The sequence below is a fragment of the Schistocerca cancellata genome, chromosome 4 (genome assembly GCF_023864275.1).
Source record: "Schistocerca cancellata isolate TAMUIC-IGC-003103 chromosome 4, iqSchCanc2.1, whole genome shotgun sequence".
Taxonomy (NCBI): domain Eukaryota; kingdom Metazoa; phylum Arthropoda; class Insecta; order Orthoptera; family Acrididae; genus Schistocerca; species Schistocerca cancellata.
Window position 1 is genome coordinate 474039872 of NC_064629.1, and position 25321 is coordinate 474065192.

General features: G+C 41.4%; 1 protein-coding gene across 20 annotated transcripts in view; it reads left to right on the forward strand.

Annotated features, from left to right (window-relative positions):
• Positions 1-25321, forward strand: part of LOC126183424 (DNA fragmentation factor subunit beta) — a 437040-nt gene that overhangs the window by 86698 nt on the left and 325021 nt on the right. For 12 of the 20 annotated variants that reach the window (XM_049925396.1, XM_049925395.1, XM_049925391.1 and 9 more), the window contains exon 2: positions 4430-4525. The exons of the other annotated variants lie outside the window; for them this stretch is intronic. In XM_049925396.1, coding sequence (XP_049781353.1) covers positions 4430-4525 — 96 coding nt within the window. The remainder of the gene's footprint in view (positions 1-4429; positions 4526-25321) is intronic. 20 annotated transcript variants of the gene reach the window in all.

A 25321-nucleotide genomic window follows, 5' to 3' on the forward strand; every position in this document is an offset into this window, starting at 1 on the left:
AATCAGATTTTTTTTTCAACCTGAACCATGGTGTGGTCCCCTTAATTTGATATCTCACCTCCCCCCCCTCCCCCCCCCCGCCCTCCCCGCAATTTATTTTGATAGTATGCACTGTGTGTTTTCAGAATGAGATTTTCACTCTGCAGCGGAGTGTGCGCTGATATGAAACTTCCTGGCAGATTAAAACTGTGTGCCCGACCGAGACTCGAACTCGGGACCTTTGCCTTTCGCGGGCAAGTGCTCTACCAACTGAGCTACCGAAGCACGACTCACGCCCGGTACTCACAGCTTTACTTCTGCCAGTACCTCGTCTCCTACCTTCCAAACTTTACAGAAGCTCTCCTGCGAACCTTGCAGAACTAGCACTCCTGAAAGAAAGGATATTGTGGAGACATGGCTTAGCCACAGCCTGGGGGATGTTCCCATCCCTCTCCCCCTCCCCATCCCTCTCCATCTCCCCCTCCCCATCCCTCTCCATCTCCCCCTCACCATCCCTCTCCCTCTCCCCATCCCTCTCCCTCTCCCCATCCCTCTCCCTCTCCCCATCCCTCTCCCTCTCCCCATCCCTCTCTCTCTCTCTCTCTCTCTCTCTCTCTCTCTCTCTCTCTCTCTCTCTCTCTGTCTCTGTCTGTTTCCTACGGTCTTTTGTATGTTAACAGTGCTACACAGCAGTTTGGATAGGTTGAATAATGAACACTGGCCGATATACACCTTGCTTATGGGTTCACTGAATGCTGTGCTAAGCTTTTACTGCAGCAGTGGCAACCAAATCACTGTATGTTGTATCTGTACATAGATGCCTATGAGAAGCTGTAGCCTTCTGTCATAGAATGATTGCATATTACAGATTTTTCACTGTTTTGAAGGTATTTTCACAGAAAGAAAGTTAATTGCGGCAGCAGGAGAAATCATAATTATGTTTTAGCTCTGTAATGAGTCACTATAGACCACATGTCCCTTGTACAAAAGTACTTAGAAAATATCCCTGAACAACCTTGAAATTTTTTAATGGAGTTTGGGTTCACCCCGTATATAGCCAGGGGTAGTCCCTGAATTGAATCCAGTTCAGAAGGCACATAGTGGGAACTGCATGAGCTTTTTAACATGATGCTTTGCTGTGTATCATTTAATATAAAGTGAATCACATCTCATTATGCCTCGCAAGCTACAAAGTTTGTTTCGCCAAAAGAATGCTGTGATTTGCCATGTGAAGGCAGATCACAAAAAAATCCCAATAGGTGAAATGTTGTTATTCGTATATTGTAATACATGTTCAGTGAAATGGTAAATGGCAGGTTTGTGGAGAGACCCTTCCAGAATCCAGATTGTGACTGACTCAGAATCTTAAATTTTCAAATATCCTCAACCATTCTTAAATGTTGTTGATGTTGTTGTGGTCTTCAGTCCTGAGACTGGTTTGATGCAGCTCTCCATGCTCTATCCTGTGCAAGCCTCTTCATCTCCCAGTACCTACTGCAACCTACGTCCTTCTGAATCTGCTTAGTGTATTCATCTCTTGGTCTCCCTCCATGATTTTTACCCTCCACACTGCCCTCCAATACTAAACTGGTGATCCCTTGATGCCTCAGAACATGCCGTACCAACTGATCCCTTCTTCTATTCAAGTTGTGCCACAAACTTCTCTTCTACCCAATCCTATTCAATACCGCCTCATTAGTTATGTGATCTACCCATCTAATCTTCAGCATTCTTCTGTAGCACCACATTTCGAAAACTTCTATTCTCTTCTTGTCTGAACTATTTATCGTCAATGTTTCACTTCCATACATGGCTACACTCCATACAAATACTTTCAGAAATGACTTCCTGACACTTAAATCTGTGCTCGATGTTAACAAATTTCTCTTCTTGAAAAACGCTTTCCTTGCCATTGCCAGTCTACGTTTTATATCCTCTCTACTTCGACCATCATTAGTTATTTTGCTCCCCAAATAGCAAAACTCCTTTACTACTTTAAGTGTCTCATTTCCTAATCTAATTCCCTCAGCATCACCTGACTTAATTCGACTACATTCCATTATCCTCGTTTTGCTTTGGTTGATGTTCATCTTATACCTTCCTTTCAAGACATTATCCATTCCGTTCAACTGCTCTTCCAAGTCCTTTGCTGTCTCTGACAGAATTACAATGTCATTGGCAAACTTCAAACTTTTTATTTCTTCTCCATGGATTTTAATTCCTACTCCGAATGTTTCTTTTGTTTCCTTCACTGCTTGCTCAATATACAGATTGAATAACATCAGGGAAAGGCTACAAGCCTGTCTCACTCCCTTCCCAACCACTGCTTCCCTTTCATGTCCCTTAACTCTTATAACTGTCATCTGGTTTCTGTACAAATTGTAAATAGACTTTCACTCCCTGTATTTTACCCCTGTCACCTTCAGAATTTGAAAGAGAGTATTCCACTCAACATTGTCAAAAGCTTTTTCTAAGTCTACAAATGCTTGAAATATAGGTTTGCCTTTCCTTAATCTATTTTCTAAGATAAGTCGTAGGGTCGGTATTGTCTCACGTGTTCCAACATTTCTACGGAATCCAAACTGACCTTCCACGAGGTTGGCTTCTTCTAGTTTTTCCATTCACCTGTAAAGAATTCGCGTTAATATTTTGCAGCCGTGACCTATTAACCTGATAGTTTGGTAATTTTCACATCTGTCAACACCTGCTTTCTTTTGGATTGGAATTGTTATATTCTTCTTGAAGTCTGAGGGTATTTCGCCTGTCTCATACATGTTGCTCACCAGATGGTAGAGTTTTGTCAGGACTGGCTCTCGCAAGGCTGTCAGTAGTTCTAATGGAATGTTGTCTACTCCCGGGGCCTCGTTTCGACTTAGGTCTTTCAGTGCTCTGTCAAACTCTTCACGCAGTATCATATCTCCCATTTCATCTTCATCTACATCCTCTTCCATTTCCATAATATTGTCCTCAAGTACATCGCCCTTGTATAGACCCTCTATATACTCCTTCCACCTTTCTGCTTTCCCTTCTGTGCTTAGAACTGGGTTTCCATCTGAGCTCTTGATATTCATACAAGTGGTTCTCTTTTCTCCAGAGGTCTCTTTAATTACCGAGCGAGGTGGCGCAGTGGTTAGCACACTGGACTCGCATTCGGGAGGATGACGGTTCAATCCCTTCTCCAGCCATCCTGATTTAGGTTTTCAGTGATTTCCCTAAATCGTTTCAGGCAAATGCCGGGATGGTTCCTTTGAAAGGGCACGGCCGATTTCCTTCCCAATCCTTCCCTAACCCGAGCTTGCGCTCCGTCTCTAATGACCACGTTGTCGTCGGGACGTTAAACACGAACCACCACCACCATCTCTTTAATTTTCCTGTAGGCAGTATCTATCTTAACCCTAGTGAGATAAGCCTCTACATCCTTACATTTGTCCTCTAGCCATCCCTGTGTAGCCATTTTACACTTCCTGACAATCTCATTTTTGAGACGTTTGTATTCTGTTGTGCCTCTTTCATTTACTGCATTTTTATATTTTCTCCTTTCATCAGTTAAATTCAATATCTCTTCTGTTACCCAAAGATTTCTACTAGCCCTTGTCTTTTTACCTACTTGATCCTCTGCTGTCTTCACTGCTTCATCCCTCAAAGTTACCCGTTCTTCTTCTACTGTATTTCTTTCCCCCATTCCTGTCAATTGTTCCCTTATGCTTTGCCTGAAATTCTGTACAACCTCTGGTTTAGTCAGTTTATCCAGGTCCCATCTCACTAAATTCCCACCTTCTTGCAGTTTCTTCAGTTTTAATCTACAGTTCATAACCAATAGATTGTGGTCAGAGTCCACATCTGCCCCTGGAAATGTCTGACAATTTAAAACCTGGTTCCTAAATCTCTGTCTTACCATTATATAATCTGTCTGAAACCTGTCAGTATCTCCAGGCTTCTTCCATGTGTGCAACCTTCTTTTATGATTCTTGAACCAAGTGTTGATTAAGTTGTGCTCTGTGCAAAATTCTACCAGAAGGCTTCCTCTTTCATTCCTTAACCCCATTCCACATTCAGCTACTACATTTCCTTCTCTCCCTTTTCCTTTCCCATTCTTAAATATGTTAGCTTTTAGAAAATGATTAAGAAAGAAGTTACTGTTGAAATAGGTTGATGGTTACTAACATTAACAGGGGTCTCTCCAAGGTATACTTGGCTGTAAAGATACCATGTGAAAGTAATTCGTCAAATATGTGGCTAGCTATGTCAGAACAACATGCATTTAATATTTTGCCTGAAATGCATTCAATACCATGAGAACATTTGCTTTGTGTGTGTGTGTGTGTGTGTGTGTGTGTGTGTGTGTGTGTGTGTGTGTGTGTGTTTTTAAATGTGGGTCAGAAGTTAATAAAATAGTAAGAGTTTTGTAGTTCTAGCTCAGAATTAATTTATTTGTCTGTTTTTGTTTAAGGGTTTCAAAGTATCTGATGCTAAACGTACCAGGAGAGTGGGTGTTGCTTGCTGCTCTTTAGACGAGCTGAAGAAGAAAGGTCGGCTGAAGTTAAACGTAAGTTGAAAATATGATTCATTTTGTATACTTGTAAAGGAACTTGGGGTTATCATTTTTGAGAAACTGAGAGAGAGAATATTTGATATTTTTATGGCAGTAGGAAAAACATTTGTATGAATTTTTTCAACAGATAAATTTCTTAGTTATGTCAAATATAGTCACAACTGCCACCACCACCACCAATACCAATTTCATTATTTTTTACACCTAGCACTTGTTTGCTGCTTTCTACCAGAAAAATGTCCTCCCAATTAATTACCTTGTTTTGTTCATTTCTGTCAGCTTGCCATACTCGTTGTAGGGCACCCATAGTTACAACTGAAACCTGAGCATCACAACTTAAGGTTCCTAGTGAACATATAAATTCAGTAATCTGCATTCACATTCATAAATGCCTCAATGTTGATCATCCTTGTTTAGAACAAGAGAGAATTATTGCATGGGAAATAAACATAATATGCTCCAGGAAAGTGTGTGTTATAGCTTCTAAACCTACACCACTTTCTATTAAAACAGCAGAACCATGAATATGGCATGCAACAAACCTAAAACTGGTGTGAAGTGTACTACGTGTTTGGATATGCAAATGATTAGCACTTCAGTTCAACTGAATAAAGTAGGTAGATGTAACACCATCTATATACATTGTATAAAGAAATATTACATATGAAATTCCCTAATCAGAAATAGCATTAGAATGCTGCTCGTATTTAAGGATACTGTATTATGCCTCATCTGTGAAGGAGAAGCATCTTCCAGCACATTTCTGAATTCAACAGTCCAAGCTGGTGGCCTATTGAGACTGCTGTTTATAATATTGAAAAGGAAAACACTTTGTAATGTTATGCAAAATTAGATCTATTTGCTCACGAACCGACTTTTGGCTTCTCAGGCCATTTTCAGGTGTCACCTGAAGGTGGCATGAGAAGCCACAAGCCAGTTCTTGACCAAATTAATATAATTTTGCATAACATTAGAAAGTGTTTTCTTTTTAAAAGTATTACCATGTTCTGCCAAGTACCAATGGAAAATCCAGTTACTGCTGTTTATTGTTGCGTAGTATTGCAGCTCACGTTGGTTGGGCTCCCACAGCGGTCATTCAAACATGGAATTAATGGTTTCAGAGGAGTCATATTCATCTCAATGCTGGACCTTAATGGTGCCAAACAATTAACACCTGAGAGGGCATATAGTTGTTTTCGGACATTGCAGGATGGCACAGACACATCGCATACCTTGAGTTAGGAAATGAGCTTGTTTGCAGCAAGATAAGTATCCATGCGGACAATGTGACAATGTCTATAGAAACACGGACTTTCACCATGATGACCATCATTACTGCTTCTTTTGAAAAAAATAGTTATTTGCTATCCTCCATGAGGGTCCAGTTTTTATGGCCAGCAGTGTATTTTGGTAAAAATATATGCCACTAAGTAAAGAAGTTACCCACAATTTGACATAAAGTCTGAATCGTGTATATTAGTCAACCGCAGTATTATTGCATCTGAGAGTGAGGGCGCTTTGGTCAGGTTATTGTTAGTTTCAGTTGTGATATTTCACGAGGACATGCTGAATCACTTGATAATATATGCCCAACTGTCCTGAAAGTATTCACAGTGCTGTTTGTTTTCTAGTCAGTACTGTACTTGTTTACTGTAAAGTCACCACATGTTTGGATAAAGGCCACAGGAGGCCAAGTGCAATAATATGTGGCAGCTAGTGTGGACCTTGATGATGATGATTATGATGATGATGATGATTATGATTATTATTATTATTATTATTATTGTTGTTGTTGTTGTTGTTGTTGTTGTTATTTCTACTACTACTACTACTACTAGTACAAGTAGTAGTAGCAGCACCAGCACCACTATTTACTAAGTTGCCCACACAAACGGAAGTTGGTTCACTGCTTCACTCTTCAGCCTAGTCCATGCTCCTTTGAGTTCCTGTTACGTCTGGGGCTTTCTTGATGACTTCCATCAACCTCAGTTTTGGTCTCCCAAGGGCCCCCATCCCTTGTATTTTCCCTTCTAGCACTGCCTTCACCATTCTTTCTTCTCTTCTCAAGACACGCCCCAGCCATTCAATTCTTCTGCTCTTTATTACAGTTTTCACATTTGGTTCCTTAAACACCATGTTGATTTCCATTTTCTCCTTCTAAAAATTACATATTATGACAAATCCAGAGTTTTTTTTTAACTCCTTATTTCCAAAGGTCTTAATTGTTCTCTTTGTTAAACTACTTAAAATAAATGTCACAATGATTTTTTTGTCTCCCATTATAGCTTATTGTGCAATCTGTCCAGGTAGCTGCACATGTTACTGCGACTGCTTCCATGATGGGGAGGTATGCTGGCCCCAGATCAAATTCGCCTGGCAGATTAATGACGAAGGGTCAGGGTGTTGGTCAGCCTGGATGTGGCTTTTCAATGGTTCTACATATCCTGTACATGTATAATGGACTAGTCTCCATGTTCTGCCCTAGAAACATGCTATGCAAATGTTTGGACAACCTTCTCACACTTGCACATGGAATTTTCTGTATAGGATGAACGTTAATAAAACCAACAAACTGCTGGGACAGATTCCTGATTGGAAATTGAGGAGAAAAGTTCCTATGAACATGTGTCTGGAAATACAAATTTGGTAGATGTCGCTGGTGAATGACAGTTCATCTGTCCACATTCCATCTGTTCCTTGTGTGTTGCAGGTTGTGTGATTGATGCAGCATACTGCAAGCAGCAGAATGGTCCAGTATTCATGTTGTGAACAAGTTGAGATGGTGTTTGTGTATGGCCAAGTAGGTGGAAACGGTTGAGAGGCAGCACGGCTATACCATAACAAGTACCCTCACAGACACCAGCCACATCACACAACATTTCAAGCCCTATTTGGGCATTTGTGCAATCAAGTGTCCTTTCAGGCATGTGAACCTACTGGGCGAAGGACTGTGTGTACACCAGATTTGGAGGACCGGGTTCTACAGGATATTGAGATGAACCCTACTACAAGCTCCAGGCAAGTGACCTGCCAACATGGTGTAAGCCAACATACGATTATGTGTATCCTGCATGACAACCACTACTATTCCCTTCACCTGCTATCCCATCAAGGCCACTTTGAACGAGGCATGGGTGCACTGCAGCTCTGTGCTGTGTTCCTGGATGATTTGTTGTCATTGCATGCACACCATCCATTTCCAGTCACGTGTTCGTAGGATCTTTTTTCCTCCATTTCCATTCAGGAATCAATCAATACAGTTTGTTGGTTTTATTAATGTTCACCCTGTATACACAAACAGATTGGGTGTGCTGGTTCTGTCCTAGGGACTGAATACGACAGGGATGACCTTAGCTGTTTCATCTCTGTAAACACTTAGTCAGCATCAGCAGCTTATTGAGCAATACTTTTCATGCCTTTAGAGTAAAATGACTAACTTATAGTCAAACTCCCTCTCCTATAGGCAAAAAGAAAATTGTAATTTAGGTCTACATAAGGTTTTAGTAATGTTTCTAAATGTACAGGGTATGAGGAAAAATGGAGATGGGCAAGCGGACACAAGATACATGACACTCATCTTTGAATGCAATGAACAGTCAGGTGTGAACATACACACAAAACTGTACTTGCTATTCCTGACTTTATGTATTAACTGAATTTAATTAGTTGTTCTGTGTTGTCTGGTATGTAACATGTCTGCTAACATCATTCTTGAACTGCATGGATTCAGGTGACACTTGCTTAGAAGTTATTTAACCTTTTAAATGTCTTAATAAGAAAATTAGGTATAAGGTCTGTGAACTTACCCAGAATGGCATGAAAAACATCAATTTATTAGCAGCTGCAGCTGCTAACTGTAGGAATAAGAGTGGTGCCAGCCAGTACACATTTTTCTTCTTACATGTAGGTAGGCAACACACCAGTTGCACTTACCATTTGGGGCAGACACTATTATGTAAACAATGAGAGTGGAGAAAATATGTAATGTGTTTTTTGCACCTAAATTTAAAGTTTTTGATGTTACCTGTAGTTTATAGCGTAGTCTCTACCATTTCACGGAATGTTATATATGTAATGTAACTTGGTGCTTAGTGTGAGGCAAACTGGAAGTGGAGAAATAACTGGCACATATTCCAGAAACCAGTTTATTCGTACATTGAATATCCTTGTGTTTTATTGTGGTTGAGACATGAACAATGAGCTTCATTTTACTGCCACAAAACATTTAGTTTGCTGGATATTTCTTTTATTGGCTACTTAATTTGAGCTGTTAAGATAGTCCCCTGCATTCTGTTCCTGCCTCACTATGTGAACAGTCAACATTGCTCTGTAAAGTGTACAAATAACAGCACTCTCCTATTCTTAACTTTTACCACTTCAGTTGATGGTGGTTGAAGATGAAGTAGATCTCCAGCTGTTTAGAATCTTGGCAGTTCCTTTGTTGACACTTAATATTATAAAAGTTTTGTGTGTTGTGTTTTATACCTTCCACCCTTGTTGATGGTGAAGTTCTGAATGGCCTTCCCTTTGCAGTGGAAGATTAACATTCATAAATACATTAAGGTGGTTATTACGTGAATGTCTATATGATTTACTAATTTCCTTGTGATTCCTAAATTTTGAGAGCTTCTTTCACTCAGTGACGACAACACATGTACTAACAGTCCTTGAGAAAGAAGGCATTGATTGCATCTATTTTAGAGTCGATGTGTGTTACCAGTTTTGACTTATGGCAGTGAGACTCAGACTTATTGGGAAGAACATTCAAATACCAAGTGTTATTTAGCTGGAAGTGATAAGACACACATTTGGATGTACTAGGAGAGACAGGAAAAGAAACAAATTAAAAAAAAAAAAGAAGACAGAGGTGATGACCCAGTGGAAAGTGGGTAGATGACATTTGGAGACATGCAAGAACAACATGAATGTGAACAGCTGGGTACTGTACTGCATATACAAATGTGCAAGAAACCATTATCCAACAGAAGATGTCAATGCTGCTGCTGCTGATGGTGGTGATGCTGGTGAAGCTGTGAATTGTTCAGTTTAATATACTTCTACAGAGTAGTTTTCAATGATGCTTGATACTCATATGGAAGAAGAAAAATAAATCATTGAGCAGAATTCATGGGTTACTGAGAGATAGGTTATAACAGCAGTAGTCTTACAAACTAATAAATTTGAGTAAAAATCTCTCGGTGTACATGCCATGTCAATTCAGGATAAAACTCCAAGCTTTCGACCACTACCTTCATGGTCGTCGTCAGGGCTAAAACTGACTGTCATAAACTAGCGAGGCTGCCACTTTTATATGTAAAGGACAGCTTCTGATTGGCTGGAATATGTCATAGCAACAGCGATATGGTGTGTTGTGAAGTGGTACAGTCCTGAAGACCATGTGATGTTGACCAGCTGCTGTGTCATACTGTGCCATGTGATGTCATTTGGACATGGCCTGGAGGGGCATGGGGTCAGCTCTCCTGGCTGTTGTTGACATTGAGATCTTTGAGTCACTAGCTCTCAGTCAGGTAGCTCCTCAATTGGCTTGTTGTGACTGAAAGCAACCTGGTCCAGTCCTCCCAACAAAGAAAAATGCTTGGCAGTGCCAGGAATTGAACCACAGTCTTCTGCATGGCAACCATCTACACTGACCACTCAGCTGCAGAGGCAGACACACTTCTTTGGGGCGTGCTTGAATTTACCTCTTCGTCAGTTGACTTGAAGCTACTGTACTTTCCTAGAATCTGAAGAGCAGTACCATAATCTGTGATGATTCTCAGTCCAAGGTATGATACTCTGTTCCTCTTTAAAAATTTTCTCAATTAATTCATGAATATTGTTTAATTCTCCTTATGATCATACTTCTGTTAATAAACATTGGTTTGGTACTGTGTAAAATGCTTTTTGGATAGACATCCTAATTATGTTTGAGTTCAGAATGTGTCCTAAGTTATGACAACAGGTGGACATCAATTAAATTGAGTGGTAGATTTGTGGATCAGATCTGTTACCATTCTCATAGACAAGTGGGGCAGTAGTTCCATATCTTCCATTGTAAAGAAACATCTATTGTAAAGAAATGAAGTTCAGCACTTCTGCTTCTGCTTCTGCCTCTGCTTTTGCTGTTGCTTTGCTACCCTCAGTTGTGGCACCTGTATCATTCATGAGAGCCTAAGCACTTACTTTGATGTCACTGACAGCCTTCACGTATGACCAGAATTTCTTTGGGTTGTGTGGGAGGTCTTTTGGTAAGATTCTGCTGTGACAGTCATTGAAGGCTTCATGCATCACCTTGTTTTACACCTACTGTGCAGTGGCCATTATTTCATTAGAAGTTTCTTTACAGATCCTTAATACTTAAGGGATCAGCTTCATCGTGAACTGTTCTAATAGGTACATATGTATCCAGTTATCTGTTTTCCTAAACTTGAGCTGCAGTTCCCCAACGTATTCACATGCAGGGCCAACAGTTTCGAGCTATTCCTTTAGATATGACACTTCTGCCTCTTTACGTAGATTATTGAAAAGTCTCTCTATTTGTGTTAGTTGCCCTTTGTATTCTGGTGATAACTGTTGCTACAACTGCCTAATAGTCACTGATGCCACAACTGCCTAATAGTCACTGATGCCAGTTTCAACATGGACATCCTAAGAGAGATCACGTGCATTTGTTGCCATTATATCCAATGTATACCTTTCCTTATTATATTTGGTCTAGGTTGTTGTCAAAGAATTCATTTAGTAATGTTTCACAAAATGTCTTATTACACCCAACACTTACAAAACTGTAATTATCCTAACTGATTGTTACATGATTAACGTCATTCCCAATAATAACAGTACAATTTGGGAACATACATACTAGTGAGCTGAGAGTTTCTCTATATCTTTCAGTTACACATGTGGTTCAGTCTGGTGGTCGTAGAAGGATGCAATTTTAAACTTAGAAGTATCCTTAATAACGAGTGTAGGCCAAGCAATTTTGCATGTGGCTTCAGTTTCTATATCTGTGGATTTACGTGTGTTGGTCATCATTTCAGTTTTTAGCTCAGGTGGTTGCTGTGTTTGCAGACAAATTTACTGGGTATCAGTTCCTCTTGTTGTGCAAATAACTGTTTCTTTATATAAACCCAAATATTTTTCGGCATCTTGGGCCATTGCCAGTACACATTCTTTATTCAGTTCTGTAAAATCTAAATGAATTTTAAGTAATAATTATTCTAACAAAATTAGGTGTGAAACCAGTTTTTGCACATTACCCTATTGTGTAGGATGCTCTGTACACTATTGGATTTTGGTAGCTTGTAATGTGTAATTAAATGATATGAATGTTTTTGTCAGTTTTGTAGCCAAGTTACCAAATCATTTTATCTCTTATTTTATAACACTGTTTTGAGATTACTTACAGTTCATTTCCAAATATCCTTTTTCATCTGTTTCCTCACCTGTTGTAGAAATACAAAGTACCCCCCGCCGCCTCTGCACGTACACATGCACGCGAACAGGGCTGGTCGCACAGAAGCAATATTTGTACTGTGTTTTGTAAAGTGCAAAAGTGTTATTTGAGAGTGAAGTTCAGCAAAATATGTGCACTTTCCTACAATAGGTGAGAGAGCAGATAGAACAGGATATTTCGAAACAAACTGGAAGTAGTCTAAAAATATAGTTACAAAATATTTTTATACAACCAAATTACATTTAGAGATTAAATGACTTGTTAACTCACCAACCAAGCTGTCAATAATATAATTTAATTTAACAAGCTACTGATATTCAGCAATGTACAGAGGATCCTACATAATCTAGTTATGTAGAAAAATTAAGGTAATGACAACAACAAGCAAAACCTTTTTTTTTTTTTTGGACCTAATTTTGTTACAATAATTATTATTTAAAACTTGTTTATATTTTACTGAACTGAATAAAGAATACCTACTGATGATGCCACAAAGGTGCTGAAAATTGTTGATGTTTGCATAAAAGGTGGAACTGATACCCAGTAATATTGAGACTCCTGTCTGCTGCAAGAAATACACCAGCTCAGTTTTCCCATTAGTTTATCCTTTTGAGTAATACATACAATTTTTTTCTGAAAGGAGGATGGTTTTATTCAAGATTCCAATACACTATATTATTACCCACTCTTTTGGCTACAAAAACGTATTTTTCAACGTAATTCCGTTCAATGTGACAGCCTTATTCCACCTTACAGGGAGGACTTCTGTGCCCACATGGTACCACTCTACTGGTTGTTGCTGCATCAGTAACCTCCCCATCATCTACATACTGCCCCCCACAGAGCACGTCCTTCATTGGGCCAAACGGATGGAAATTGGAAGATGTGAGAATCGGGATGTAAGGTGGATCAGGAAGGACAGCCCAGTGATGTTTTATGAGCTGTTCTTAGGTGGGCAGTCTTGTGTTAGGCCTTATGTTGTCATGGAAAAGGAGAAGTTTGTTTGCATTTTTGTGATGACAAATACACTGAAGTTGTTTCTTCAATTTCCCGAAGGTAGCACAATACACTTCAGAGTTGATCATTGCGGGGTGCGGCTTTGTACTTTTTCTCTGGAGGGGAGGTGGTGCGGCACCATTCCATGGATTGCCATTTTGTTTGTGGCTCCAAGTGATGAACTGATGTTTCATTATCAACAGAGACGTCCAGTTGTGCAGTGAGGTTGATTGCCTCAAAGGAGTGTGTCTGCACATTCCAACATTGCAGGAATGACAGCTGTGTGCAGCCAGCTGGCATGTGGGAGATTGGACAGGATTGCATGATCTTGTTGTGATGATGACAGACACCTCATCCAACAACTCACCATGCTTTCGTTCACTGTCAGGTTTCTGTAGACATTCTGCAAGTGCTTATGAATATCTGTGATGCTCTTGTTTTTGCCAAAAGAAACTCAATGACAGTTCTCCTCTTGGAATGCACCTCCATTACAGATGCCATTTTGAAGGCTAAGTACAGTGCCACCATCAGCTGGAACTTCACGAAACTATAGGAGCTGAAATAGGAATGCTCCACAATGTACAACTACACATTTCACATTTTTCAACCAAAACTGGGTGAGGAAAAAAAAAGTGTTGCATTACTTATTGAACGTCCCTCTTCTACTTAGTTTTATCCCAGAAATTTCAGTTGTATCTGTTTAGACCGTTAGTCAGCTTTCCATACCTTGGAGTGTTGCATGGTGGATCGGTGATGGTTCTCATAGGTATAGTTAGTTAATAATAATGCCCACTGTTGTGCCTTCTTATCAGGATGTTTCGATTGGGGACTGAACAGTGAAATGAGGGGCCCATGATGGGCGATCAGGCAAAACTTTGTGTCATAGACATTCATGTGAAACTTACTGACACCATATGTGATAGCCAGCGTTCCTTTCTCAATTTGAGAATAATTCCTCTCTGCTGCATTTAATGTTTTAGATGCAAATGCAATGAGCTATTCCAATCTGTTGGCATATTTTTGGGACTCCACGGCACCAGTGCCACAATCTGACATGTCAGTGGCAAGCATTAAATGTTTGCTAGGATGGAACATTGGTCAACAAGGGGCTGATCTAAGGCCCTTCTCAAGTTGCAAAAAAGCCTTCGTATGCCTCTGACCACACAAATTTAACACCTTTACTTTGTCAAATAATGAGTGTAGTTTTCTGAGGTTCTTAGGAGCTGGTAAGTTAGTGACTGTGATCACATGATCCTGTGTGGGTGTGAGCCAATCTTCGCTTAATGTATCGCTTAATGTATGTCCCAGGCAGTTGACACTCGGCTCAAAGAAACTACATTTGTCTAGGCGACAATGCAGCCTGTGTTCATACAGCCACTCTAACATCATTTGTAGGTTTTGCAGGTGGTGCTCATATGTGACCCCAATAATTATCAGTAATTAGTAAGTAATTAACACAGTTGGGGATACCTTGGATGAGTTGTTCAGGGTACCTAGGAATATTGAGGGAGTGCTTGCAACCCCAAATAGCAACCTGTTTTGATGATACATGCTGAATGGCATATTAATCACTAAAATCTTTTTCACCTGATCAACTACAGGCAATTGAAACTAGGTGTCAGTGAGGTCTATCTCTGAAAAACTGTGGCCTCGTGTCAATTTTGCAAAAACAGTGGCCTCTACTCAATTTTGCCATTAATTCCTCCAGCCTAGGAAGTGGATACACATCGATATTTGCTTAAGTGTCAACAGTAGACTTAAAATCACAAATTCTAAGTGATCCATTTGGTGTCCTAACTATGACACTGGGTGTACTCCACTGGCTAGACATTACAGGGGATAAACTCCCATACTTGGAACTGATCTAGTTATGCTCACACATGGCAAAAGACACTGGACGATCTCTACAAAACCTAGGCATAGCAAATTGCTTTAAGGATACTTGGGCCTGCAACCCTGTTGCACAGCCTTGTAGGTTCAAACAGCTTCTTAAATGGTGCACGTAATGTATGAAGCTATGTGAATGGTATCACAGTTGAAACTAGATTCAACTGGTTCTGAGTTTCAAAACTGAAAAGTGCAAACATGAGTAAGCCAAAAATGTTAGTTCTCATCCAAGGATTGACTACTATCAAGGTTAGGTGCAGAGCTATTTTGATACTTGGCTCGGACTATTATCTGAACTTGCAGTGGGATCAGCTGGCCTTTGTGCATCACCATTTTATGCTGAGAGGACCTCAAGTATGGGGAGCCAGTATGTTGGTACAAGCCCTCGTTAATCATAGATGTAGTTACGCCATCATTTCATTAATGTCCAGTTGCAACATGAGCCTCTGCATCCCATCTGTTGCCGCATGTTGTGTGTTGATGGCCCATGATATTGAAGTATGCCAGCTGAGGCAGACACTTGTTAGATGCTCTGGTTTTCAACATGCAAAGCAGATGATGTCATGGAAGGGGCAGTGATGCTATTGATGCTGTGGGCCACAATCGGGACATTACTTGATGGCATGAACTTTATTGGGATCCTTTGACAACAATGGGGAGCAAAACATTTTATGAGCCCCCACTTGCTTTGGTACGTGCTGATGGTGAACAAAGCACATCTGTCAGTGTGCACCTACTGTCAATGAGGCCAGGGTATTGCTAACTACTGTGCTACTGAATGCCATGTCGCTGGACTGCTGGATGAATGAGTGCTTGATAAATTGGTTGATGATGATGATGATGATGATGATGATGATGATGATGATTGGAGGCCATCAGTTGATCATATGATTCAAAATCCTTTGTACTAACTTCTCTGTCAGCAGCAAGCCATGTAATAACATCACGAATTGAGGAATCTGCATAAGATGCGCCACACAGTTTACAGGAAACATCACACTCGTGTGCCAAGCCATGCAATTCTGCAGCCCACCCTTATGTTGCTCAGCATATTGATTAACCTTGAGCCTAGTTGCAGCGAGATGGGTTTGGTGACTGTAATAGTCAGCAAACCACAAACAATAAATAAACTCATACTACTGGGGTCTGAGAGTGGGGGTGGTTCTTGCATAGCTTTTTACTGTTTAGTATGAGAAGACAGTAGGCGTAGACACTGATGCTCAGGGCCATTATTTGATTTATCTTCGTGTGAAGACTAAAACAATGTGAATAGACCTTCCAACTCTACTTGGCATCATTGAAATAAGCAAATGGTGGAGCAGAAACTAGGAAACTGTAGCTGTTGACTGTTGTTGGTTTTGCATCAGTTGTAACAACAATTTCTCCTGTTGCTTGTGTAATTTCCACTGTTTTTCTTGCTGTTGCTGTTGTCGTTGTTGCTGCAACTTCTGGTGCCACGACTTTGGAAACTAGGGCTTCACTGGAATAGTTGCACAGTGAGAAACTACTCATCACCACTTTTCTATACTACTTTATATAGTTTGAACACAGTTGATGACCACTTATACTGGTGGTAATGCAGAGGCAGTGGAACAAACAGGTAATTCCTGAGGTTGATAGCAGAGTTCACAAAGTGAATGACTAACAGAAAACAAGTCCACACATAGCAAAGCTGTTTTAAACATATACGACAGTCCAGGGGGCAATCCAAATCATAAACAAAAATCAGGCAAGGTCAAAATTCTACTGTTCAGTAATGCATAACTGAAGTCTTCAAAGACAAACAAGAGACTGACTTGTAACAGCCAGGCCATGATATGCATGGGCATACATACATCAGCAGCTGGTGTCAGGCAGCTGCTCACTGTGGCAGTGGTGCCTCGCATGGGAGCAAACTGTGACAGTAGTGTGTTGTAGCCTGGGTATCTGTGATGTGTTATCGCTATCAGTACTTGGTGTAGTGGCAACTCCTGACACCGAATGTAACAGCAACACCAAATGTAGCAGGAAGAGGTAGAAGGCACTGCATTAAGACTCATCCAAGCTTTCCAAGTGATTTATTGTTTCCAACTACAGTGCCCCTGTTCCTCTCGATCTTCACTGGGTCCTGCAATGCTGAGGACACCACTTTGCTGTCTACAAAACGGCTTGGTGTGGGATGGCTGCCTGAGCGACCCATGCACGCACTGCTGTGAGTCGGCCTTGTACGACAGCGGAGTTGCAGCATCATCAGGATGCCGGCATTTGACTCAGCGGTCTGCAACCCTGCTGACTCAGTCTCGCTCAGTGTGAGCCGCACGTGGCCAGCTGCATGCTTCTCGCCAGCGTGACTAAGATCGCAGCGACAACAAACACCTGCAATTCAGTGTCCGAATCTGCAGCCCTCGACTCGGGATGCCTCCGGCATGTGTTGGAAGCCAGAACGCCTGTCCACGGTAGCGAGCTGTGGAGTGGCACGCTGCTGTCTGGCTATGGACCCCGTGTCAGCCTCAGAGGGTTGAACCAGTGACCTGCTGTGGACTGGAATGCTGGCGCCCCATCTGCTGCTGCGTGTAGCTGGTGGTGTGACATGCCCCACCAACCAGGAGAGCTGCCACACTTGAATGAAGCTCGTTAGAAACCCGTACCTATTTATATGCAGCTGTGCACCTCTGTTTTGCCATACGTGCTGCTTTGCGTCATGTACTCATAACACACTAGGTTGGTCAGTGCGCCCCTTCTGCCTGTGATTTGCGACATGAAAAACCGCTGTGTATACTGTTGCAGCAATTTGACGGCCCTGTGGCCTCTATTCTACTTTGCAACTGTTGGTATGCGTAATTCACTGCAATCTGGCCCGCACCTGGCTGTAACTTGTGCTCAGAATGTTGCACAAAATTAACTTTCCCATTTCCTAAATGGTGGTGCCGCTACATCCGGCTGGGTGGGAGTCTGAATCACTATCTGATGCTAAAAGTGCCACCAGTCCTCTTATACTGTCAGCTGTGAGCATACTTCAGTGACCATTGTTAGCTGTGACAGTGGAGCATAGTTTATTTTGTTGAACAGAGATCTTGGTTTAATTGTCTGAGTCACAAGGAAGGTACAAATATAGAAAGAAAAAAAAACCCTCAAGCTAGGTGCCAATGAGGTGGATGGCCACAAGGCAAAAATGTTCCTTAGCTGGCAGCCTCTGGGGCATCTGCCATGCTTCAGTTGTATAAGGCTTTCTTGGTAAATGTCATAGATGCTCATGGGATTGTAGCATAAAATCTTACCAGAAATACTCATGACTGGAATTGGGTGCCATCAGACAACACCTACTCCCACCCACAAAGAGAGCTCAGGTGATTAGCCAAATTGAGAAGATGAATTAAAATGATGATAACAGGGAACAGGTTTGCCATAATACCTTCATAGCAATCAACATGGCAGCAGGACCTTAGAAAAGACCTCCCCTTGCTACATTCACATAGGTGTGGAGGGAGTTGCTAAGTCTTTAAAAGGTGTAAAATGACTTCATAATGGTATGCTACTTGCCATCTCCAGCAGTACACTTGAAGAATCAGTAACCCTTTAGACGGAGAGACATAGCATATCTTCAAGGCATTGCCTCCCAGGACTTCGGCCACCAGTAACAGGTAAACAGGTAGACGGTAGACGGCAGGACAGGCGCCACAAGAGGTCCTCCTCGCAGGGGATCTACTTCCCTCTGCTGAGTCACATATGCCAAAATAGATCGTCAAGTGTACATGTGCACTCCGGGTATTGATAGTGGCACAGTTTCACTCATTGACAGTTCCCCACCAATGCTATGGGCCATCTCGTGCCAATTAATCCTAGCTCGTCAGTCAGAACCCAGTAGGAGCTACTACAGCAGCACTTGGAGGACCTCTCCAACACCAACACCAAAAAATATCTCTGACCATCTTCTACTGAGTACACGCTACTTCTTTCTCATGGGAAACTTGGTTGGATTAGTCTCTATGTCCTATGATTGTAATTAACATTGTTGTTTCCAGACACCTGCCTGATAGAAGACTGAGAGGGTTTTGTATTAATTTTTGTGAGAAGAGGTTTTTTTTCTCAGTGTCCTGTTGTTTTGTTAATAAGACTTTCTCTCATTGATCTGAAATGTGTTCTTTCTTAGGCATCTCACTATGTGAGAGATAGCACCACTAGCAGGGACAACCACGTCACACCAAATGTGTAAGCTTCTAAGGAACAGTAATAATAAATTAGTCAACTATTCCATAATGACCAAAGTCCATAACACTTTTAATTTTAGCGAGGGGTAGTTAACTGTATGGATATAATAGAGACGGTTGCCAAAGAATTACAAGGAATGGAAAAATGTGTGTGTCACGGAAGCTAAAAACTATGAGATAATAGTAAACTGTATGTTGGAAAATATTATAACAAGAACATTTGAGTTTAAATTTCAGTACACCTGTATTACATCGACGTATTACTTTGAAAAAGTATGAAGTACTGTCTTTTTGAATCCCATTGTAGGTGATGCACACTGCAAGAAGATAGATGTAACCAAGAACAATAAAACTTCATTTCTGATATGGAGGATGCTCTATAATGTTAGTTTCTGAATAGCAACTGAACAGCTCTGGAATGAGTGCAGCTGAAAGACAGTTCTGATCTGATGAGAAACTGAACTGCTGGATAACAGTTCTTGAAAGTACAGTTTGAGTACACTGTCTGTCACACTAAGGAAATACTGCCATTGGCACAGTCTGTATCTGCTACAGTATTGATGTTTGGGTTCTGACTGGCATGGACTATGCTCTTATGAATGGCACTTGTTGCACACTGATGCTGAATAAGTTAACTGGAACTGAAACTCGCACACTCAGAGACTGACTAGTGACCTGCTGGGTGGTACGTTATAAAGCTGTCTGGCAGAGGAATATTGAGAAGCCGTGCTTGTGTCTCATGGCCTGCAGAGGCGAGCTAGTGCTGGCAACAGCAGCTCTGTGCTTCCTTTAGATACCACAGGCACGATGAATTGCGATTGAATTGCAGCTGCCTTTACAGGGTGCCAACCTGGGGCAGTCTGCTGTGCACTTGGTAGCTGGATTGGAAGGTGTCGGCTACGAATAACTCATCCCTCTTTCATATGGAGAAGATAGATATGTTGTTGGCGGCTGTGTTGTAGGTGACAGCTGAGCACGCAGCATCCCTTTCTCCTACGCAGGAGATGGTGGAGTCATCTCACTGGAGCTGGCAGCAGCAGTAACCTAGATGACATCCATAGTTTTTGCATCGATTCTTTCACAAGGGAGAGACAGTGAAGCCATCATGGGGAAGAAGTGCCTCCTGGAGGAGGGAGCATGTCCTGGCATGAGACAGTAGATCAAGGAACAGGTGCTTACAGCAGGGAGCACTGGAAGCAGTGTCAAAGGCTGGTGGAACAGAGCTAGCCACAAAGAGAAAGACCCAGCCAGTGGAAAACAGAGAGGGGCAGACCTGGGAAATAAGAGACATGCAGGGTCGTCATCAAAAGAGGAATGTCCATGCTGCCGAAGCCGATGTGACCTGATGAGGCCAGGCTTGTGGTAAAACTTCCACAACCAGCAAACCGGAGTGTTAGATAAATGCAACTGAAGATTTGTGAGGCTTTGCAGACCAAAGTCCCAGAGTAGACATGCGGCACACCTCGAGAAGGTGCCTGTGAGTGATGAAATGTGTGACACATTCTTCATTGGGATGAAGCACAAGAGAAGAAGCAGGACTCCAAGGATGTAGGCTGAACATCAGCAACAGGCAGAAAGAATGGCTGAACTGGGGCTGTGTGTCCAGAGGGGCAAGGTGTGGTCAGCAAAAACGGCGGAGGACAGAGTGATGTCACCCTCCGAACAAGAAGGTAAGGTCACAAAGAGGACAGGAGTTGAAGACACAAGAAGCATGAGGGCAGGGCTGATAGAGGAGAGTGTCAAGTAGTTCAGCGGCATGCTGACCGGTGGCGAGAAGGGCACCAGTGGTAGTGGTGCCTGAAGAGGCGATGAGGGTGCTGGCGATGCTGGAGCCAGTAGAGGTACTGTGGCTGTCAGTGATAGTACCAGTGATGCTGGAACCAGAAGAGGAGCCTGTGCCCATGGTGAGAGCACAGACAGTGTAGGAGTAGGTGGCACAGGAGTGGGTGGTGCTGCAGTGGGAGGTATCTCAGCCTGTGGGGCCAGCAATGAAGGGGATGGCGGTGCAGGGGGCATGGGGGCAGAGTCAGAGGTGATGGAACTGGAGGCGAGTGTTCTGTAGGCAGTGGGGTCGGGAGAAAATGTCAGGAACAGCAGAAAGTTAGAAGAGGCGGCCCAGTTCGGCAAGGAAGGCTGGTCAGGAATCCATTGCATTGTCGAACTCTGAAGGGAATGGGGAGGGGGGAGTGTAACTGAGTCCTGGTCTTGGGGAGTGTTAGGACAGGCAAGGTGCTGTTGAAGTTAGTCGGTGGTGCACAGAAGCGAATGCTGTCCTGGGTGAGACGGTGCAGCTGCTGGTCCCATAAGTGGATAAGCTGCAGGAACAATAATTCTGATGTGGAAGTAGCCAAAGAAAATGGGCAAGCAATACCACTAACAAAACACAAAAGATGATCCAATATTGTCAAGAAGCAAGAGAAGTTGGAGCGTGCAGTGAAACAGCACAAGCAAAAACACAGAGACAAAGAAATGAAGCTGTGCTAGCACTACACAGAAATAAGGCAAAACAAGTAAGAATAATACATAGAATCACAGAATGTGAGAGAGCAAAAAATGTGAACACACAAAAGGCAAGGATACCAAGTAAGCAGCCAACTACTACTGGTGGATGCCAGAATGTGTGACAGAACCACAAAACACCGTGTGGAGGGTACATGAACACCGAGGGGAAAACTACCTGGTTGAGCACAAGATACTGGGGATGAAGGCCTAGAAGCAAAACAGTCCTCATACAGACAAGAGTGCTACGGAAAAAGAAACGTTTACCTCTTCACCATTTTTGGATCCCATTGTGGGTGGTGCATGCTACAAGAAGAGAGATGTGCCCAGGCAACCAAGAACAATAGAACTTTGTTTTTGACAAAGAGAATACATTGTAATGTTAGGTTCTGAATAGCAACTAACAAATGCAACTGAAATATTGTCATAATCGGATGAAAAACAGGACTACTTGAGAACAGTTCTTGAAAGTACAGTAAGTGCAGTAGAGTACACAGTCTGATATAGTAAGGAAACACTGCCATAAACAAAGTTCGTATCTGCTACATTATTGATGTCTAGGCTCTGACTGGCATGTTCTGTGCGCTGATGCATGGCACTTGGTGAATGTTGATGTTGAACTCCCAAATGGGGACTGGAATTTGCACACTCGCAGACTGAGTGGTGAGCTTCTTGGTGGCGTATTATGAAGCTGTCCAGTGAAAGAATACTGAGAAGTCATGCTTGTATCATATGCCTGCTAGAGGTGATCTAGTATTGGTAACAGTGGCACCAACAGATGCCAGAGTAGCTGTCACAGGCAGGATGAGTTGTGGGTGCTTTGTCAGGGGGCTACCTGCAGCTATCTTCTGTGTGGTTGGTGGTCAGATCGTAAAGTGCCAGCCACATTTACTACATTCCTCTTTCCTATGGAGGACATGGTGAAGTAATCTCACTCTGTAGTCAGCAGCTGTGTCCTAGGTGACAGCCAAGGATACAGAACTATCCATTGATTGATTTATGTACTTTATTCTTTGTGTAATCTTTTATGAAGAATCGCATAAGCATCCATAATGCTGTAACTGCTTTCGACCAGCTAGTCGGTGGTCATCATCAGCCAGTCAGTAGATTAAAAAGTGAGACAGTCATTATAGAATCTATAAAATCTGCTGAGTGGCCATTTACATAAGGATAAAAGAGAAGAAAATCATACCAAAGGCACATGCTGCAATGGTTTCTGTTGCACTGTAAACAGACTGAAGATAGAGATCACAGTTTTGCAGTCAGATTGAAATCCCCTCTTTGTCTATTAATGCGTGTTTACATTCGTGAAAGAAATATCTACTTCAGCACAAATTTTATAGTTGCATTCATTAGAGAAATGTGATATGATTTTTCTAACTGGTTTTAAGGAAGTTTACAAAATTTAAAGGTGGTTCATAGACATATGATGATGTCGATTGACTATACAAGGAAAGTACTGGCTAGGAGTATTTATGATGTATACTACACCAGTGTAGAAAAGGAGTAAAATAATTAATTAGTTGCATTTGTGTTCCTTAGTAAAAATCAGTATGAGGTGCTTGAAGGTGTGTAGGTGGTGTTATGTTTGTCATGATGTGTAGCTGTTAAAGCACTGTTATCCTGTAGCATGATGGACTGGAGATGATGAGACACAGCAGTTGGATACTACAGCTGCGCACTAGTGGGATGCCAGGAAGGCAGTGCAGTGTGTGTTATGTGAGCAGTCCATCATAGATGTTCAAATACATATTAATGGAGATTTTTTTCTGTCCATTTCATGTTTTATGAGGTTCCTTTCTTCTTGGAAAATCCAATCTATATATTTCATGGTGGTAAACATTCTTGGTTGGTAACTTAACTTTCTTTTGTAAAGTTCAAAAAGTTCATTTGTTTGAATAATTTAGTTATGTACAAAATTGACTATTTTTTAATCTTATTCAGTATTGTGGGCAACCAGTCACATAATGCTGAGTTCCTTCATTATTTGTGACTGCTCTAAGGAAAGGCGAAGAACCCTATGGATACTTGAGTAGAAATAAGCACGTTTATGCCACAGAGGATGACAAGATTAGGCATTTATAATAATGTTGGTACATGTTGGTTTCCTGAATATTTGAAAGGTTTACTTGCCATTTTTCTTGCATATAGTGAAATCACAAACATTTTTTTGTCCTTGTTCTGTTGTCCAAATTATGACTTAGTCTTAGTTTTTGTTAATAAACTAAACATTTTCTTAGTTAGATCCTCAATCTGTGACTTTGAAATAATTATAGAATTGTCTACTTTTCTTTTGTAACGACTATTTATCAGGTCAGATTTTTGTCTGGAGAAGGCTTTTTCTAGGTTTTTAATGAAAAATCTTGGTGAAGTTCCCCACAAGGTAATTTTCCATGACAAGCCCTTCTTTTGTCTGTATTAATTGCTAGTGAACTCAGCAATGCTTTGCAATAGCTAAATATGTATGGGAATTATATATATGTTCTGCTCTCCCCTCCTCTCTCTGTCCACCTTGTCTTCTCCACATCTATCTCTGCCGCCTCCTCCCCTCTCTCATATGTGTCCATCTCCTCCTTCCTCCTCTGCATGTCCATTTCCCTCCCCCTTTTTGTCCATTTTCTCTTCCTCCCTCTTCCTGACCTTGAGCATTGTTTTCATTTTATAGCCAGTGAAACCTTGATTGAGGACAGACGTTTCTTAAAATAAATGGGTAAATCAGTTGGGATCATTTGTTTTTGGGGTATGAGAAATATCTCCTGCTGTTGGATCTGTGAGGATAGTAGCTTCAATGACAGTATTTAGCATAGTTTTAATCTATGAATGGGTAGGATTAAAAGGTTTTGGACAATTCAGGTTCTGTAGAAGCATTCTAATCATAAGCCAGTAAGACATAAATTCAACTTTCCTGTTTTCTGTTAAAGCTGAGTGTGAGGAAGGAGAAAAATAGCACATAGTTTTGTATACAATTTTTGTTTGAAATTGTATATAAGGAGAAAGACTATATGTGGGAGAAACAATTTGTCTAATGGTTGAAGTGCTCTCCTATCAAAATGAAATCTGACAGTAAGAAAGAAAATGTAGTTGCACAGTTTCACAGCACAGCATTTTCTTTCTTATCGTCAGTTTTAAAAGAATACCTGTACTTTGTTGGTAAAAAAACACAGCTTTTGTCTATCTGGACATTTACTAGAATATTGTTTAAAAATTTCAAGTAAATCAGTCAATAAATGTGTGAGGTGGTCGGTAGCAACATTTCCCCCTTATGTAGTATACATGGTGATTCTTGTTAATGTTTGAAAACCCCCAAAGTGATGTGAATGATGCCGAGACAAGTAATTTAATGTAAGGCACATGGGGCTGCAAACGTTGAGAAATATCTGGAAAGTGGATGACAAATGTTGAACATGTGACATTACTGGATGACATACCTTGCCTCGTGCAGTAATTCAGCTTATTGGTCTATCACACCTGATCATCGCAACCCAAGTCAAGTATTTACATCAGTGTGGCTGCGGGCCTATGTGCGTGGCTATAGCTTGAGAGGATCGGAGTTCAAATCTTCCATGTGGCAGGAAGTATTTTGTTAAAATTTGGGTTAGACTATTAGGTGTTTGCATGAGGTAATATTTATTATTTCATTTACCAGTCTCACGGAGCCCGGTGGTTTATTGTAAAGTACAGTGCAACAAAAAATTACCATATTGCATCACAAGTAAATGAGTATAAGCTTTCTAATTGCATTGCTACCAGTAAATGACCTAAGTT